This window comes from Podarcis tiliguerta (genome assembly GCF_965153285.1).
Source record: "Podarcis tiliguerta genome assembly, chromosome: 12".
Lineage (NCBI taxonomy): Eukaryota > Metazoa > Chordata > Lepidosauria > Squamata > Lacertidae > Podarcis > Podarcis tiliguerta.
Window position 1 is genome coordinate 25,566,663 of NC_139545.1, and position 19,402 is coordinate 25,586,064.

The 19,402-nt window shown below is 41.6% G+C and overlaps 2 protein-coding genes across 4 annotated transcripts; both read right to left on the minus strand.

The window, feature by feature from the left end:
• Positions 1-1,192: 1,192 nt before the first annotated feature.
• On the minus strand, positions 1,193-10,420 carry FAM221A (family with sequence similarity 221 member A). Of its 2 annotated transcripts, none has more exons than XM_083405164.1 (7): positions 9,941-10,420; positions 8,875-9,048; positions 7,336-7,526; positions 6,154-6,360; positions 3,863-3,976; positions 2,452-2,540; positions 1,193-1,279 (listed from the first exon to the last, which is right to left on the minus strand). In XM_083405164.1, exons 1-7 carry the CDS (start codon positions 10,003-10,005, stop codon positions 1,217-1,219), a joined length of 903 nt encoding a protein of 300 aa, XP_083261290.1. In that variant the 5' UTR covers positions 10,006-10,420; the 3' UTR covers positions 1,193-1,216. The 2 variants fall into 2 exon arrangements, with proteins under 2 accessions (XP_083261290.1, XP_083261291.1); XM_083405165.1 differs by lacking the exon at positions 9,941-10,420 and adding an exon at positions 9,511-9,853.
• Positions 10,421-13,464: 3,044 nt separating this feature from the next.
• CCDC126 (coiled-coil domain containing 126) lies at positions 13,465-19,402 on the minus strand. Of its 2 annotated transcripts, XM_083405259.1 has the most exons (4): positions 19,113-19,402; positions 17,787-17,860; positions 16,472-16,853; positions 13,465-15,039 (listed from the first exon to the last, which is right to left on the minus strand). In XM_083405259.1, the coding sequence occupies exons 3-4, from the start codon at positions 16,707-16,709 to the stop codon at positions 14,861-14,863; spliced, it is 417 nt and encodes a 138-aa protein (XP_083261385.1). In that variant the 5' UTR covers positions 16,710-16,853; positions 17,787-17,860; positions 19,113-19,402; the 3' UTR covers positions 13,465-14,860. The 2 variants fall into 2 exon arrangements, with proteins under 2 accessions (XP_083261385.1, XP_083261386.1); XM_083405260.1 differs by lacking the exon at positions 17,787-17,860 and having other exon boundaries at positions 19,113-19,385.

Sequence of the window (19,402 nt, forward strand, 5' to 3'; positions counted from 1 at the left end):
GAACAAATTGGCTCCCGAACACCGCAAACCCAGAAGTGTTCCAGTTTGTGAATGTTTTTCGGAAGCCGAACGTTCATCTTGGCTGCCGGCATTGCTTCTGGGGCCAATCAGCCAATCAGAAGCCGTGCCTTGGTTTCCGAATGTTTTGGAAGTCAGACTACCTGAATACATTGAGCTCGAGAACCGAGGTACCACTGTATTAACAAATTCATAGAAGTGCTTATAACAATGTACCCCTAAGCACCCTTACTAGGAGGCAAGTGTGAGCACACTCAATGAGATTTACTTCTGAAATAAACAGTTTAGGATCACACTGTCAGGCTGTCGTTTTAAAAGAAGTTGGGCTGCAAGCCTAATTCCATTTACCTTGAATCCAATGGGAATTCAAATTGAAATAATACTAACACCAATAAGAATGCTTCTAGGTAGACGTAGTTAAGGACTGTGCTGTTAGTTATAAGTTTAATTGAACCAAGTAGGACTTGTTTCAAGTAAATTAAACGTGTACAATTCGGCTCCACATATCTGGTATGCCAACATTTCTGCTGTATAGCTTCATGTTAAACCTGATTAGCTTTCTTCAGCCTCTAATGGAACTACTGGTCATAAACCTGTAAATATCAGCAGGTGGCTATCAAACAAGCTCACTTCTTTGTATTATCTCACCCTGTTTTGCTCAATAAAGTATACAGATAGATTGCTTATTGTTCACTGTATTGTTAATGTTAATTCCTTTCATAGGATGAAAATCATAACCTTAACAGTCTAATTTTATGAGTATTTTGGCCCCATGCTGTCCTTTCAAATCCAGAGTTTTTATCACTGGTAGCTTGATATTTTTATTAGAATAGCTAATGAACACATTTTAAAACTTTGAAGGAAATAAAACAAATCACCCTTTGACTGGTGTAAATTTTTGTAGAAGAAAAGAAGCTCCAAACAGCTAAAAGAACAGGGATATAATTTTATTATTTGATCTCTGTATTCAAACATGTTTTGCTGATACTTAACATGTGAGTGAGAAAACCATTGTCCTTGGCATATTCTATCTAGTTGGATGACATTATTTTTGCTTCCATGCCTAGAAAGAAATAGATGTACTACCACATATTATCTTATAGAAAAATATTCACATACTGAATTCATTAAAGAAAACGTATCTAAACACTAAGAAATCACAATGAATAAAAAATGTATTTTTTTGTTTTATTGGTTATCATGAATTTTTTGTCACTGGACGCTTTCCTTTCTGTTTTGCAGCAGCCTTTTCTTGCTTCAACTGTGATGAAAAAGAAAAAAGAAAACATTAAAATACATTCACTTATAAAATAAACTCTTTTGACTTAAAGACCTAGCCAATTATAAAACAAAGCAGCTTCAAGGAGTGAGCTAGGCTCATTTTCCTGCCAAATATCACATTGCCTGTACTTAGCTGCAGCCAACCTAAATCCAGCCACTTTTCTACCCTATTAGCATTAATGCCATTTCTCACTGTGAGCCACTCTGGTGTGCTATATACTTTCTGGTTTCTTCCTTCTTTTCACCACTTCTTTTCACAGTTGAAGTGGTTGGCCACTATAAAGCAAAACCAAGATCGGAGTACAGTAGACCCACCAGATACGAACTTAATTTGTTCTGGGGGTCCGTATGTACCCCAAAAAGTCCGCATCTAGAGGCGCCATTTCTGCACACACACGCGGCACAGTAGAGTGCTTCTGCGCATGTGTGTGTGGCAAAATCCAAAAGTTACATTACCCGAAGGCAATGTAACCCACGGGTCCGCTGTAATGTTGAGACTGCAATAGGAGATGGTGGGAGCACAAGGAAAAAATAATCATTATTGCTATTATTAATTTATTCATTTGCTGCTTAATGCCCAGATGGTTTACAAAACATGAAAACGTAACTGCACAACATTGTTAGAAATACAGACTATTTAAAAAAAGACACCATAATTAAAATATACAATAAAACAATTCCCTTAAAACAGCACAGCAATTAAAACAACAGGCTCTGGCCAAGAGATCAAGTGAATGCTTGGGTAAGCAGGTTTGTCTTCAAAAGCTGGTGGAAGGCCAAGACAGAGGAGGCCTCTCATATTTCAGCAGGGAAATTATGCCACAATACCAGAGCCACCAGGGAAAAAGCCCACCTCTGCGTCACCGCAAGCCAATACTAAGCAAACTTACCACAGGAAATCATTGCTCTCGGTAAATCCATTTGACCAGTTTGCGGTGTTTATCTGCTTAAATTTCTATCACTTAATAAATTATGAGAAACCTGATACTTCCTTCTCTACAACCACATTTGATTCTGAGATACCAATATAATGCCCTAAAGTATTTTAACAAAGTTATATAGAAATTAAAAATGTCTCACATTCAGCAAAAGCGAATTATCTTCAGCTTTAAAGAAATGCTTTTGCTTTAAACTACGTATGCAATGTCTTACCCGTTCCTGATACTGTCTTTCAAAATAAGCCATGTCATCTTCGTCAGGTTTTCTTAAAGAGGCAACTTGCATTGCTGTACTGGCACCTTCTTAAAAGCAACATACTTTTAATTAGATAAATTCTAGAACTGTATCTGGGCAATATCAAATGTTAGTCATACTCAAGTAGATCAAGGGGTCTTCTCTGTTGAGTATGGCTCAAGTGGATATCATCTCTTGTTCCAGAGCTTCTCAGATCAGAATGTATTAAAAATTCATTTCATTAGAATTTTGTAAGCATACTTACTGGAAAGCAAGGCTCACTGAAATCAATTGAACTTACAACCAAATAAACATGCTTAGCACCTCTAATCTCTCCTGTAATCACACTTGCCAGCACATGAAATTGAAAAGATAACTACCATCTTGAATCAGCTTGTTTGACAAGAGAATATGTGTAAATAAGGTTCACTCCTGCTTTTGACTTGCCCTCATTGTTCAATCCTTAGTACATCAAACCAAAACATACTAGCAAATGCATCAGCCCACCTCAAATGCCTATTTATAGGAACAGCATCCATGAGAAAATGTATCCCAAGTTTAACACCAGACATGGTAAGGTAAAAAAGGTAAAGGTAAAGGACCCCCTGGATGGCTAAGTTCAGTCAAAGGCAGCTATGGGGTTGCGGCGCTCATCTCTCTTTCAGGCCAAGGGAGCCGGCGTTTGTCCACAGACAGCTATCTGGGTCATGTGGCCACCATGACTAAACCACTTCTGGCACAACAGGACACTGTGACGGAAGCCAGAGCACACGGAAACACTGTTTACCTTCCCGCTGCAGCGATACTTATTTATCTACTTGCACTGGTGTGCTTTTGAACTGCTAGGTTGGCAGGAGTTGGGACAGAGTAATGGCAGCTCACCCCATTGAGCAGATTCAAACCGCTGACCTTCTGATCGGCAAGCCCAAGAGGCTCAGTGGTTTAGACTACAGCACCACCCGCATCCCTACTGGACATAGTAGTTTCTCTCAGACCCTCTGTCATCTCCCTCTCCTCTTCCATCAACTCCCTGGACTCCAACTGTACAGGGAATCCTGGAAGGAAGCTTATTCTAGTTGTCAGAACACAGGAACTGTATTATGTACTTCCCAGTCCTCAGAAGATCACATACACCCCCTTGCTCTCTGCCAGAGTACCCTACCAAGTGTTCATTACGCTCTGCCTAGAGTGACTGGAGTTTTTTTTTTTTTCTGTTGAATTTGCACATTTTAAATGTGTGCTAAACTTAAATCCCCTAAAGGCTGCAACCATTACACCATCACTGATGCTAGGTCACGTATCTGGAAAGGCCGCATTTATTCAGCTGCTCACAGTGTATTTAATCAGGTAACACATTGACTACTTAAAGAAAGAAAAGTAATTCCATTACCATCTGTTAACTGGGGACGTCCTTGCGTGGAACTAGAAGGTCCCTGCAATGCTTTTAGGAAGGGGTGATCCATGTTGGTTACAGGAGATTCTAGGAACTCGATGGAAGGTGCTCCTTAAAATGAAACCAGCAGTTTAGGGAAAAGAAATCCAAATTAACCAGAAACATGAAAAATTGCAGCCACCGATGAAAAACAAATTAAAAATGTTGCTGATTCAGTAAGACGAACAAGTAGCAAGTCCAACAAAGCTAGTCTTGAAAAAGAAATGTGGTGATCTACCACGGAGATAGAAAATGGCACCCTGAATTGAAGACCAGTTATTGGTCTCATTAAAAAACACTGAGCATTTTAGAATTATACTTGTTATTAAATTAAAACAAATGTTTGAAAATATAGATAAAAGCATAACGAAAACGGGTGTGTGCCAGATTTATTACTTTGGCTTTAGAAGGAGCTAAGTGTAATATGCCCATGGCTCAGATTTTATCACTTGCTGTCTGCCTATGTTCTGTTAATTTGCCGCTGATGTTTCCTATTTTGTTGGTGGTGGTATTCAGCATTTAATTATTATATTGTTTCATGTGCAATTCCACCCTGGGGTCATTTGAAATGGGGGGGGGGTTATAAATTGTGCAGGGAGGAGCTCTACTATTTTGGTCACAGGCTATGCAGCGTTTTAAAAGAAATCACCAATCACATTAGGCCTGGAAGAGCATGGCCAGTCATGATAGTTGCTACGAAATGGGCCAGGATTCCTAACTTTGTATTTATTTAGGAAGAAGGGGGCAACATCCTGCTGCTATAGTTTCTAAGTCATCTTCAGATACAGCTCCCTGTACTACAGTCAATCCTCAAGGCTACAAAAATGTGGGTAAGAATGACAAGCAGTGGCGTAGCGTGGGTTTTCAGCACCCGGGGCAAGGCAAGTAATTTGCGCCCCCAACCCGGGGCAAGGCAAGTAATTTGCGCCCCCCCCCCACTGCACTGTCCCTCCCCCAGATAGTCCCTCGCTCTCTCTCCGCACCACACCGCACGCCTGGCACCCTCCCCTCCACAGTGGGCGGCGACCCGGCAGCTCGGATTGGATTCGCACAGCCAGCACTGCAGTGAGAGAGAGTAAGTGAGCCAGGTAGGGGCAGAGAGCTGCGAGTGTGAGCGCCCCCCCCAGATGTTGCGCCCGGTGCGGCCGGCCCCCCCTGCACCCCCCACGCTACGCCACTGATGACAAGACCCCCTCTGCGTCAGAGCCCTTGCAACAGATACAAATGATAAAATCAGGGGTCAGCAAACTTTTTCAGCAGGGGGCTGGTCCACTGTCCCTCAGACCTTGTGGTGGGCCGCACTATATTTTGAAGGAAAAAAATGAACAAATTCCTATGCCCCACAAATAACCCAGAGATGCATTTTAAATAAAAGCACACATTCTACTCATGTAAAAACACCAGGCAGGCCCTAAAAATGACCCAGAGATTCATTTTAAATAAAAGGACGCATTCTACTCATGTAAAAACACGCTGATTCCTGGACCGTCCGCGGACCGGATTTAGAAGGCGAATGGGCCGGTTCCGGCCCCCAGGCCTCAGTTTGCCTACCCATGATAAAAATGCACTCTTCACGAGTCCCATTATCTGCTTTTCCAGGACAAAGTAGGCTTAGGAGAAATCCATGGATCTGTACCTGTTTTGCTAGGATGAATAGTACTTTACCCAAAAAAGACACAGCAAGTCCCCCATGAGAACTTGTTTTCTTTGGAATCAGTTTCAGGTTATTTATTATTTTACTTTATCACTTGTCCCCAGCTTCCAAACTGATAAGGGTTAAAATTCCAAGAGAGTGGTAGTCAACCAGGTTTTACTCAAATTTTTGAAATAAATTAAGACATCTAAATTAAGTCTATCAATGTCAAGAGGTCCACAATGAGTAAAATTTAGTTGAATACCACCCATAGATTTGGCCACACCCAACTTCAAAGCTCCAAATTATCTCTGCCAATGGCTTCATATGAATGTTAAACTGCATGGCAGTAAGGCCAAGGCTTGAGGGGTACCACAGGTGAAATCCCATGGTGCTGACCTTGTCTATCCAACTGCACATTGCTAGGAAAAACATACCATTCATTTTGTGGGGCATCAGACTACCGGATTGGTACCTCTGCACCTATATTTATAATTTAAGACTACATAGGCGTTGCAATCTGGTTAAATTATCCGATACACTTTGGAACGATCAATAAAGCAAAAAACAGATAGATGTGAATTCAATTTTTCATTTCAAGTCCCCCGATTCTTACCTATCCCACTGTCATCAAGTCTCATGTATCCTTCTGCTAGTGAACTAAAGCCAGTTAGTCCTCCCATGGCGGCATATGGGACATCTTGCCCTACTGGTTTTCCTTGGGCTAAGCGTTCCTCTTTTGTTTCCACTACTGTTTCATGAGCATATGTTGGCTGCCCACATCCACAAGTAAAGCAACTGTGAAACCCTGAACATTTGGAACCTAATTCAAAACATTTTAAGACAGCATCAGATAGACCAAAATATTTGACTCTCATTCACTCAGTGGCAGTTTTGTTTGAATATTTCCTCTCTGTAGCACCGACTACACAAACAATTGCTACAGCTGGAAATAGCTTAATAGGATGCGTAAGTGTATTCTTTGAGTCCAGGGCAGACATGGTGTACCGGTAAATCTAAGGCCTACAATATTCGGCGATCATAAATACTATTTATTCTACCGGTACAATGAAACATATTTAAACAATAATGTTCAAGTGGACTCTAGTTATACAGAAAGCTGCCAGGGGTAGAAAAAGTATCCTTCAAAAAGCCCATGTTCAGACTCCCAGATACGGAAGTAGTATCAATCAGGAAATGGTTTAATAGTATGCAAATTAACCAGATTTGGAATGTGAAATACAATGTTGAGCTTGCATGCTGAATATGAGTTTTCTAGTTACAGAAGCCAGAACATTTTCATTAGTACTCTCCACACCTACAAATATACATAGTTATACTATAAGGGACACGGGTGGCGCTGTGGGTAAAAGCCTCAGCGCCTAGGGCTTGCCGATCAAAAGGTAGGCGGTTTGAATCCCCGCAGCGGGGTGCGCTCCCGTTGTTCGGTCCCAGCGCCTGCCAACCTAGCAGTTCGAAAGCACTCCCGGGTGCAAGTAGATAAATAGGGGCCGCTTACTAGCGGGAAGGTAAACGGCGTTTCCGTGTGCAGCTCTGGCTCGCCAGAGCAGCGATGTCACGCTGGCCACGTGACCCGGAAGTGTCTCCGGACAGCGCTGGCCCCCGGCCTCTTGAGTGAGATGGGCGCACAATCCTAGAGTCTGTCAAGACTGCCCCGTACGGGCAGGGGTACCTTTACCTTTTTATAGTATCACACAATGCCTCAAGGGACATATCTGTGTAATGAAAAGCTGCTACACTTACATATGACATGCTTATTTATGCAAAACTCACTTACATGTATTGCATGGAAACCCAGATGCCGCACTGTGCTGATCAGCAAAGTGCTTACATCTACAGCGGATGGGCTGAGTCCCATTGAGAGGAATGAAGTTATAAGATTTGCATGGGCAATGGCCCACCCGACAGGGTAAAGAAATAGGACGTTCCTTTGGGATCTCTTCAAAGTCTGTTTTGTGTTGTTTATACCTGGGGGAAGGGAAATGTAAACATACTATTCAGTGATCATATGCTTTATTTATTTATCATTTATTTAGAGAATTTGCACCCTACTCTTCAGGCAAAAACGCAGACCCAGAGCGGCATACATGAAATCAAAACAAGGCACGCCCTACTTTATTATTATTATTATTATTATTATTATTATTATTATTATTATTATTATTATCATTTTAAATACATTGCACAAGTGGGAAAGGACAAGGAGGAAAAAGGGAAATAAAACTCAGGCATTAATTTCTAGACGGCTGTTCCTATATTGAGCAGCTGGCACAGTTTAGAGGCAGGAGGTGGAGTGGGGCCTCTAACAAAGCAGGTGCGATGAGCCCGGCTTCCTGTCTCTCCCACTGAGGCAGCCTGGTGGAATGGCTACTCCCAGATGATGGTTGAAGGGATGGGGAGACCTGATGGAGGTGGCATGTCACAGCAGAACTGATTGAGTGAGCCCTGCTTCTCCGCTGTCCCACTGCTGGAATGGCTGTCCCCAGGCAACAGTTGAACTATTTAAAAAATATTATTCTAAGCAATCATGTCCCAATCTTTTATGAATGGGACCAGGTTCAATAAACCACTTGATTGAGGTTGCCACCAACCCAGCCTCTCTCTCGAATCTTCTGGCACATAGAAAATTTCTATGGTAGTGAGTCAGTCTTTTACTGTGTGCTAGTCTTGCCGAGAAAAATTATTGCTGCTTCTTCAAAGCCATGACTGAAATAAGTCTGAACATTACATGTGCCAGGGGGGAAATGAAGGCGCATTGTAAGGTTAAAGCCATCGGTAATGCTAACCAAGGTTTATAAACCAATAACAAACTGTGGCTTACAAGCATGGTTTGTTTGTGGTTAATAAACCATGGTTAAGGTGCTGGGCTGGAAATTCGTGTTAAACCATTATTTAGTAAGCAATTGTCTATAAACCGTAGCTTAGCATTATGTGGACCATGGCAGAGGGGGAATCCCAGTAAAATATTTAGACGCTTAAATCTGTAGACCTGACGAGGGAACCTACCATTCAAATTATTTGGAATATACCTTTGAATGTCATCCCAAGGTACTTCAAACTCAACCTGAAAGTGCTCTTTCTTTTCCATTTTTGATGCCTTTATCATTTATATGGAATATTATGAAACAATTTTCCTGATCTAAGAAATATTCTAAACCGCCCTGTGATCCTTGGATGAAAGGCGGTACAGTAATTTAATAAATAAAAATAAATGCTTCCTAAAGCTTTGCAAGCCATAAGTTCTCAAGCTAACTGCACAACAAAAAAATACTTCCGTTGAACAGGAAATGTCTATGTAGGGCACAGAATGCCTCACCTGTGAGTACAAAAACATGGGGTTTCGGGGCCCACAAGTTTGCAGTCCATGCCAGTTGGTGATCTCCAGCTCACAAACAGTCTGTTTTGTAACCGTATAGGTAACATTTTTTTCTTGTACTTTTCATATTCTTCCGGAGTAAAAAGTTTCCCTCCATCATCTTCGCCTACAATTCTACGAAGAAGCATTGCATGCTTAATTACAAACATCGATGTTCTGATAACACACATACAAAAATGAAGACTGTTGAAATGGCTGTGGCTTGGGAGACAGAAGAAAGTGAAGAGACAATTTTGGAAAGCCTAGACGAGAAAATGTTTGCCGGGTGTTCTATTTCTGCTAATATCTATGTCCCAACATCGAAACAGTGCTACGGTCCTCAGCATGTTTCATGGAACATTCCCATTTAACTGCCTCTAACTGGAGGAAGCAGTTGAGGGCTTCATTCTTTAAAAAGACTATAAATCATAAAGTTTAAACATGTATACCATACGACTTCATATCCTAGGACCTAGTCACTCACACCTTAAAGTAAGACCTATAATCGATTTCAACTCACCACAATTAGATTCGGTTGGATTAAATATTCTTTCAAATTCTTAACAATCGGAGGCTAGCCCTGTTAAAGACACCCACCTTGTTAAAGCAAGACTGGTACCCCACGGACAGCTCTCTTATGTGTTTTGCTCGCTGACTGATTGTGGGGGGGAAGAAAAAACCTCAAAGCGTCTTACAAAGAGATAAAACAATAAAACCATGCCTAGCCGGCGCATCGCTCAGGAGTATCACGCTTAGTAGTGAAGAAGGCAGGTTGCCAGGATCTGTGCGGAAAGACGGTCCTTTAGGTTGCTCGGGGTGAAGGACGTGCCCTTTGCACATGCTCAGAGGGCCCCTCGTGAGTTTTGGGTTTTCCGAGCGAAAAGACTTCGAGCCCCAGCAAAAAGTGGAGAAGACCTGAGCGGAGCGTCCCGTCTCCTCGGCCCGCTACCTACGCAGTGGCGATCGCCGCAAGCGATCCCCTCCTCCCTCCCCCCGGCGGCCTTTCGCCCCCCTCGGTCCCGCTCACCTCGTGTATTCCAGGTATTCGTCTATGGCCGCGGCGGCCCCCGGGTGCAAAGTCAGCCGCTCCATGGCCGGGGCCGGCGCCGGGGTGAGCCGTCCCCGCGGCCGGATTTCCTTACCGAAAGAGGGAGACACGCGGCGGCGAGGACTGAAGGCCCTCGCGGGAGACAAAGAGGCGGCCCTTCCCTTTCCCTTCCCCGCCACCGGGAGAGGCGGCTGCTTCGCCAACCCTCGCTGTTTGTTGGGTCTCTAAGCGACGGTTCTAAGCGCGCCTTTCGGAGGCGGCTTTTGCTTTTTGCTGGCGGGGTGAGAACTCACGCCTCGCTAACTCCCCCTCGATAGTTCGAACTTAACCCAGTTTAATATTATTATTATATGCAATCCTAAGGCCCCAAATATAAATATTCATAAATGCACACGTATCTGACTATATAAACCATGTGTCTTGAGAGCAATCCTGAAGCCATTTTGACCTCAAATACTGTATTCCTCTGCGGTTAAGGGAGGCAAATGGGGAAAGCCTTCCCGTTTTCTCTCCGCCCCCCCCCCACTCCCCGCTTACAAATCCTGTTTTAAGAGCGTCTTTGTGTATGAATAGGGCGAGCCTGTGACCTGGATTCAGGTCAAGTAAAGTAATAGTGATCACAAAAGGATTGCCCAGGCAATGCAATCAGGGACCATTCTTGGGTATCCTGGCGGACCCGATTTCTGCTGTAGACCCACCTCCCATGATGTATGTGTGATGATTTTGGGGAGCTCTTTGGCTAAGTGGGTTGGGCAATGTCAAAAGGTTCCTGCACACTTTTGTTCAGGGTCTCTCCCTCCATGGAAGGACGGGAAGGGAACTCTGTTGCAACAGAAAACCAAGTATCTGCCTTGCTTTCCGCTGGATCCTGCCTCCATCCATTCTTCTCTGACCGATCATGGACTTAGGGGACCCATGGAATCCCATGGGGAGTTGGGGCAGCAAGAGCCAAACCCCAATTTTTACATCAATACACAGAGAGAGTGTTTTAATCCATTTTAAAATATGGCTCACACTGTTAAGTTGTGGGTGAACATATCAGACAACACAGTGATTCTTCAAACAGCTCGTTTATTCCCAGGCCAGAACTGAACTGAAGGGTTCAGCCAGCCTGCTTATATAGAGCTCTACTAGAACGCAACAGTAACCATTTTCTGTAACTATCCAATCACTGAATGTCACTTTCGATCCCTTATTTGCATATGTGGACCTGAACTATCCACAGTATCCCCCTGCTGGCCCAGGGTGAGAACTTTAGTACATAACACACACCAGTTGTGCTGCAGACTTGGAATTTTAAACTCTCAAGGTAACAGCAAAACACTTGGACCTGAGGAACGGAATCTGAACTCAGCTCGCTGCCCTCACTCATGGTTTTTGGACACCCTCAGCCTTGCAACCTCTTGTGTCTCCAGGTAGCTGCTACCACCCTTATGCACTGGAAAGAGAGAGAGAGAGAGAGAGAGAGAGAGAAAGAAAGAAAGAAAGAAAGAAAGAAAGAAAGAAAGAAAGAAAGAAAGCCCTGCAGCCTAAAAAACCTTGTAGCCATTTTGTGAGGGATTTTTGACTAAAGTGTCCTCTGGCTTGATTGCAAGGAAAATTATCACAGGGGACCGGGGTAGAGTTCCCCTCCTGCCTGGCCACTGGCAGTGTTGGTTCAGGCTGTCCTTGCCCTCCCTGAAAGCATTCTTCACTCCAGATCAGGTCTAGGAGCAGAGCTGGTGACGATGTCCCGCTATAAACATTTAGTAATGTCTCATTATTTACATTTGTTGAGACTAACAGCAGAAGACATGGCTCTTGATTATTTTGATATTTCACCTTTTATATTAAGCTCTCCATACAATTCATTAATACACAAATAATATTGCCTCCCCCCGCAAAAAAAAAATAAAGCTAGAGAAAGAACACGGAACCAAAACATTAGTTTAGGTTTCTCTGTAACATATCCAGGAGAAAAGACAAGCTGCTTTTAAAGTAAAAAGGAGCTCGCCTCCTCAAGTGTGAGAGTTGCTGTGTGAAAAACTTTAACAAAAGTGTTGTATTTATTTTGCACACAGTTCTCTTAACTTCCAGTTCAACCCCTCTCTCATAATAGGCCTCGGCCCAGTATACCTGAAGGGGCATCTCCACCCCCATCTTTCAGCCTGGACACTGAGGTCCAGCTCCGAGGGCCTTCTGGCAGTTCCCTCCCTGCAAGATGTGAGCTTACAGGAAACCAGGCAGAGGGCCTTCTCGGTGGTGGCGCCCGCCCTGTGGACCACCCTCCCGTCAGATGTCAAGGAAATAAACAACTATCTGACTTTTAGAAGACATCTGAAGGCAGCCCTGTTTAGGGAAGTTTTTATGTTTGATGTTGTCGCTTTTTTATTATTAATATTCTGTTGGGAGCAGCCCAGTATTTATTATTATTGTTATTATTATTTAATGTAGCTGAATGCTGCAAGATTTAGGACAGATGAAATAAAGTGCTTCTTCATCCCATGCATAAACTACAGAATTCACCCCACAATATGTGATAACAGCCACTAACTTGGAGAATTAGACAAATTCATGAAGAATAAAGCTTCAAATGGCTACTAGCTATCATCTACATCCAATGTTGTATAGCATACTTTCGGAATCACTAGTGGGAAAGAGTACAATGGCACTCAAAACCTCCTTACAGACTTTCCATAGGCATCTGGCTGAGCAATATGAGAAAAGAATTCTAGACTAGATGGGCGTTTGGCCTTGATCCGTCAGGTCTGCTCCTGTATATGACTAGTGGAGAATGTCACACAGCAAAGAGAAATTCTGCATCAAATTTTCAAAGGCGGTAGATAAATGGGTAGACTCATTACATAATGTAACCCAAGGATTCTTGTATGTTCCCTTATCCTCATGTTAAGGGATAGACTGTCCCGTAGCTTGTGAAAATGTACTTTGAATCAAGTCCCAATTAAATTTACTGACCAAAAAAAGTTTCAGGAGGCATAGAAATGTATGTGCTCAGGAATGTAGCCTTATGATATAATCCTGTGAAATGTATACAGTAGTACCTCGGGTTAAGTACTTAATTCATTCCAGAGGTCCGTACTTAACCTGAAACTGTTCTTAACCTGAAGCACCACTTTAGCTAATGGGGCCTCCTGCTGCCACTGCGCCGCCGGAGCATGATTTCTGTTCTCACCCTGAAGCAAAGTTCTTAACCTGAAGCACTATTTCTGGGTTAGCAGAGTCTATAACCAGAAGCATATGTAACCTAAAGCGCATGTAACCCGAGGTACCACTGTACTCCAAAGCTAGCCTCGCTGAGTTTAGCAAGGATTATTCCTAGGTTTACTTCTGAGTAGAATAGAATATACCATTACTGTTTTTATTTATTAAGTCTAGCCTGTGATATGTGACAGTTAAAAGGAAAGCCATTTAAAACATGTAGAAAGCAACCACAGATTTTCATTTTGTACAAAATCATGAATACACTCCTACTGAGGATAAGAACTTACTGGACGCTCAAAACCTTTGACCATATATTTCACTTTATTTATTTTATTCTATCCAGATGCTATAATCATCTGCAGGGATAATAATTCAGGACGGTATATAATCTAGCACCGCAAATCTTGTTCTCCCTTTAAATAAAAGTTCTTTTAAAAAAACAAAAAAAACCCTACACAGCATATTTTAAGCATAAAATACCAAAACAAACCCTTTAGAGATCATTCCGTATAGATGCAAAAACTCAAGACTGGCACTTCATTTTTATAATTTAGGATACAAAAAGCACACTGTGTAACATAGTGTACTCTTGCTGCAAATTCTCTGCTATAAGGCTAACATGGATATAAGGCAATGTTCACCTTTGCTCCCACTCAATTTAAAGTCCACCATGGAAGAGCTCGGGTTCAAATCCACCAGGATTTACTACTGTTTCACAACCAACACTCATTCAAAAGGCCATTGCAAAGCAGCAGTGCCTGAGAGACTGTACTCCTCTAGCTCATCTTTTCAGTAAGTATCAAGGTGTCTTGCTTCCCTTCATCTAAATTCAGCTTGTCACTCTTGGTTTTCTTTAAAAAGAGTAACTTAAGAGCTAGTGTTACATTCATCATAGGCTGTAGGATACTCAAATATTCACCAAAAAAACAATGGACGAAAAGCTAGCAGTGTTCAATACCTGGTAAGTGTGGCTTCTATCACTTAAGGTTTTTATCTTCAGTTGCTAAATACATACATTTATTTATTGTTAACAGCTATGTACCATCACAGATTATCTTTGATCATCTAAGCGTCCTAATTCTGTAGCAAGTGTGTGTGCACTTGGGCAGGTCGCCCTTTTAAGCTTTTACAAACAATAGTATTTTTAATACATTCTCTCTAGCTATTTCACAGATAGTGCAAATAAAAGACATTCTTTGGATCACCATTTTAGGATGTTATCCACAACATGATATCAATTGTAGAAACTATTCAGCCAAAGGTGATGTTAAAATATACTTTACACATACATAAATTTCCAGCACTCATATTAAAGGCTCATATTATCCTTCATTGCTATGCATTAGTAAACCAGATCACAAGATTAAGCTAAAATTTCCAAAGATATGTTAGATTTATATTTAAATAGATATTTAGATATTAAATCTACCTCTTTTTCATGATCATAATCTCCATGATTATCATAGAACCTCACATATGGATGTACACATTATCTACTTGTCTTACTACACTAGCTATGTTTCCAGCATCTCTTTTAAATAAGATGTTGTACAGTGTTATTTTATGAAAGAACTATGTTTAAAAGGTTTTAGAACTTGATATAAAAGAAGTTAGAACTGTATTCAGCGTTTCCTGTTGCAACAGGATGCAGACCTCCATGCCAACCATTGGTTGTGTTTTTTTCCTATTGTAACAGAACTAGACACGAGTCAGAATCACTTTGTTTACCCGTTTGCTTGTAGTTGCTGGCATCAAGTTCCCATTTGTAGTATTTGTTGCTGAGCCATTTACAACCATGTAATCAACCTTGTTTTCCAGTTTGACCAAGCGTTGCAAGATGTCATCTAGAAGAACTGCGATCGTTCGTTTTAGATCAGCTAGAGAAAAAACAGAAACACAGAAAGGAATCCTGTCTATTTTGCACTCCACAGTGGAACTATTGATAGTAAAAGAAGCATAGGTGCTCATACTAAAGGTAAAGGACCCCTGGACAGTCAAATCCAGTGAAGGGCAACTATGGGGTTGCAGTGCTCATCTCGCTTTCAGGCCGAGGGAGCCGGCGTTTGTCCACAGACAGCTTTCTGGGTCATGTGGCCAGCATGACTAAACCGCTTCTGGTGAAACAGGACACCATGACAGAAACCACAGCGCACAGAAACGCTGTTTACCTTCCCACCGCAGCGGTACCTATTTATCTACTTGCACAAGCTGCTTTCGAACTGCTAGGTTGGCAGGAGGTGGGACAGAGCAACGGGAGCTCACTCCATCACAGGGATTTGAACCGCCGACCTTCTGATCGGCAAGCCCAAGAGGCTCAGTGATTTACTGTGCCAAAATAGCTGAAGAACAGGAATTATAAAGGGAGATGCAAGTCCCCCCACAACCAAATTTTTGTTTTATTGGTCCTAGACCCACCCCTTTCCAATTAGTGCATTTAGGCATTGAATAATATATCTGGTTATATTGATTATTTATTTATTTATTTCATCTAGGTTTTTTCTTCAGAAACAGTCACACAGAGAATGGATTTCTTATTCTTTCTCATTTCATTCAGTCCAGCTGGCACAGAACTAGCCATCTCTCTTTGTTTTTTTCTTCTTGTTGTTATCCACACCACTGGTAGTGAGTTCTAGGAAATATTGTGCATAGCATATAAAAAGAATGACTGTGTTTTAACATATGCATTGATTTCTACCAGCTGCTCTCTAATTCTGATACAGTGGTACCTTTGTCCCGAACAGCTTGGCTCCCAAACAAATTGGCTCCCGAACGCCATGAACCCAGAAGTAAGTGTTCCAGTTTGCAAACGTTTTTTGGAAGCTGAACATCCGACGTGGCTTCCACAGCTTCCACTTGAGTGCAGGAAGAACAGATTAAGTTCAAGAACCAAGGTACCACCGTATTCTACAGTGTACAGTTTTCAAAATTATATACCTAGCCATTTCTAGTTTTTTTCCAATTTGATACCTTTACTACTTCTGTTAAACCTTTCCAGGTGTGGCATTTTCTAGGACTCCAAAATATGGATATATAATTCATATACGAATGAATATTATGTGTATCCTAATACCCTCAATAAACCAATGACTTTTCTCGAGGATATAAAACACTGTGCATTTCTTAACCTCAGCTGAATGTGGGATTTCATAGCCTTGATCGTTTCCATAACAGTTTCCCTGTTAATTATTAGATAATAGTTCTACAAAATAAATAAGAACTTTTGAAAGTATGCTTGGTATTGCATTTCATAATTCTAAAATTAAGAGTTAAATAGAGTCATGACCTCAAAGAAAGTTTATTATGTCTTACCGTATCCTGCCATCGAGACTCCATTACCACCATTCATGATATTCTTGTTTTCTTCCGCCAGTGCTCTAACATATCTTTTACTTAAGTCAAGTATTTGTTCACGCAATTCAGCACTGCTCTGCTGCCTTGGATGCTGAAAGGTGTAGCGCAGTAACATTATGCCCCAGATAAAACCAAACACCAGCAGAAGTAAGCTCAATTTCTGGGACACGTTTTTTCTCGAAAATGCAAAAAACATTTCTGAGCAGGCCAAAATGTCAACATAAGGAACCAAGGCTCAAGTCACAGTATTTTCATGGTAGTTAAAAAAAAAAATTCACAACAGAGTTACCCTTCTGGAGAGATCATTTTGTAAACTTTTCCCAACGGACATGGTTGATTCCTGAAACATTATTGTAAAAAAATATTATCAGTCTCAAGTCTTTGTAAGATGAGCTTTATTATGACCAACTTCTAAATTTAACTTCACCATTCATCAGAGACACGTAAATTAAACAAAGCCTATGATTTGCCACTGGGCAGTCCTTAAAGCATGTTGCAAGTCCATGATGCAACCTACAGTTCAACCTTGAACTTGTCTGGTATCTTCACTACTTTAGCTCTATAATATGGAAATAACAATGGTCTACTTTACACAGTTCCTGTAAGACCAAGACAACGTATATGAAGCACTAGAAGCACATCAAAAAATAGTGAGAGAGCAATCCTGTACATGTCTACTCAGAAGTAAGTGCCACTATACATGCCGTGGGAAAGCTGTAGGCTTCCAGATGTTGCTGGACTAAAACTTCCACCATTCTGGACTATTGGTCATGTGTGCTGGGGCCAATGTTAGTCCAGTTCCATCTGAAGGGCCACAAGTTCCCCACCACTACTATGTGCTCTCCATGAGAGCACATCCCATAGAAAACAATGGGACTTAACTTTTCTATGTATGCATGCACAGAATTGCACTGTCATTCCTAGGTAACTTTTAAGCTGCAGTCCTAAACACATTAGAATCTGCAAAGCAAGCACATTGGACAAAGTGAGACATCTTCTAAATGTATAGGATTGTGCTTTAAGTCTTATCATGGTTGTTATAAACTAAACATGTTTTAATTAATAATGTGCCTTATCAGATTAATCCATTATTTAATTAAAACTAACAAATAAAAATGGCATATTATCAAAATCACAAAAGAGGTGCATTTTGGAGATAAATATAATTTGCAGTTTATTTGCTTTAATAAAACTATCATTTGAACTGGAGTAGCCCAGAACTGATCAACAGACTGCAAGTCAAAAATGCTAAAGGCAGTATAAGTTAACTTACATTAGTTAGTCTGATGCTTTCTTTAGGTATCAGAGCAAATAGCTCAACTGGCAGCCATTTAGATGATGGAGAATCTTTCAAGAGAAGAAGAAAAAGTGAGAGTTCATTTAGGTTGTTACCACTAGGAATTTAGATATAATTGAGAAAATATTATGCAAGATAAAATAATAAAATTTCATGGTTAATCCCTAAAACCACAAAATACTTAAAGTTCAAATTTGAAATTATTAATCATTTCCAATATAATAAATGACTAACCCGCTCACCCCAATCAGTATTTGGTCTGTTACCTCTAGGTCACATCTATGCATGTAAAAAATGAATCCTAGCATAATCCACATTCTGCTTAAACCTCAATTTCTAATAATAAACAATTATTTCGTAATACCTCTTATATTTCTTTTGTGCTTTGTTTAGCAGGCTTTATTATTATGGGCCTGGCTCTGTAGGAGACGTAAGGTTCAAAGTTACACAAAGCTCTTCATCAGGCAAATTTACCATTTTTGCTACAAAGTAAACATTGCATTGAAAAGGAGGAAAGCAATTCCAAACCATTATGATTTATGAACTGGGGAGAGAATGATTACTTAGATACTCGCTATCCATCCATAGACAACAAAGCCAAGCTGCCTGATCTATACCAAATGAATACATCTAGATAAAAAGTAGGGCAGATGGGCTACATCAACCACTTCCTAGGTCATACTGGAAGACTCTCTCAAAAACAGTGTTTCATTCTCGTGGCAACATTTATGCAGCACTACTGTACTCCAAACTCCAGAGTTGCAATAAATCTGAATAAAGAGTTCCATGTAACACAGAAGCTTGTGTATTTTTACACCAGGCAGTGTACACCTATCTTGTACTTGAAAGAGTGCGATCCCATATACAGTATGTCTACTTAGTAGAAAGCACAACGGAGCTCAATTGGGCTTACTTCCAAGTAAATATTTATAAAGGATTGCGCTATTAGTCTCGGGCATTGACTTGGCCAAGTCTTTGAGTGTAAGAGATTAAAATAATCATGAAAGGGATAGCCAAACGAAACATAACGATTCAGTTAAGTGTAAGTCTACCATCGGCAGGAAGTCGGTCTAAAAAAGAACCTTGCTCGGTTTTGCAGCCTTCAAACAGTAAGCGCAAAATAGAGAGAAATGGCGGGGAGGGGATTTCTGAAGGCACAGGAGGATTTAGGGATTCGGGACAGCAGAGCCGGAACACAACAGCCTCTCTTTAAAGAGGGGAAGTTGCCATTGCGAAAGAAACATGAGGTTCTGCCTGGAACGCGTCACCTCTGCTTCAAAGGAAACAAACATCAGATCTTACCTTGCAAGCACAGCTGGCTGAAAACGCAGGGCTGCCCAAGGGCCATGGGCAAATGTCCATCAGCATTTTATGCTCTCCAGCCCACCTAAGCCATATAGGCAAGCGCGTCCGCCCTTCCGGCCCGCGATCTCCTTCTCACCCAGATCACGCTCTCCGATCCTCAATGGGGGTTACCAAGCAACCCCGCACGCTCCGCCGGAGATCTCCGCGCGCACGGCAAACGCCCCGGTTAAGCTCCGCCCGCCGGACGCCAGCCTCCGCTTACTGCGTTGTACATAGGAAGACCAGCG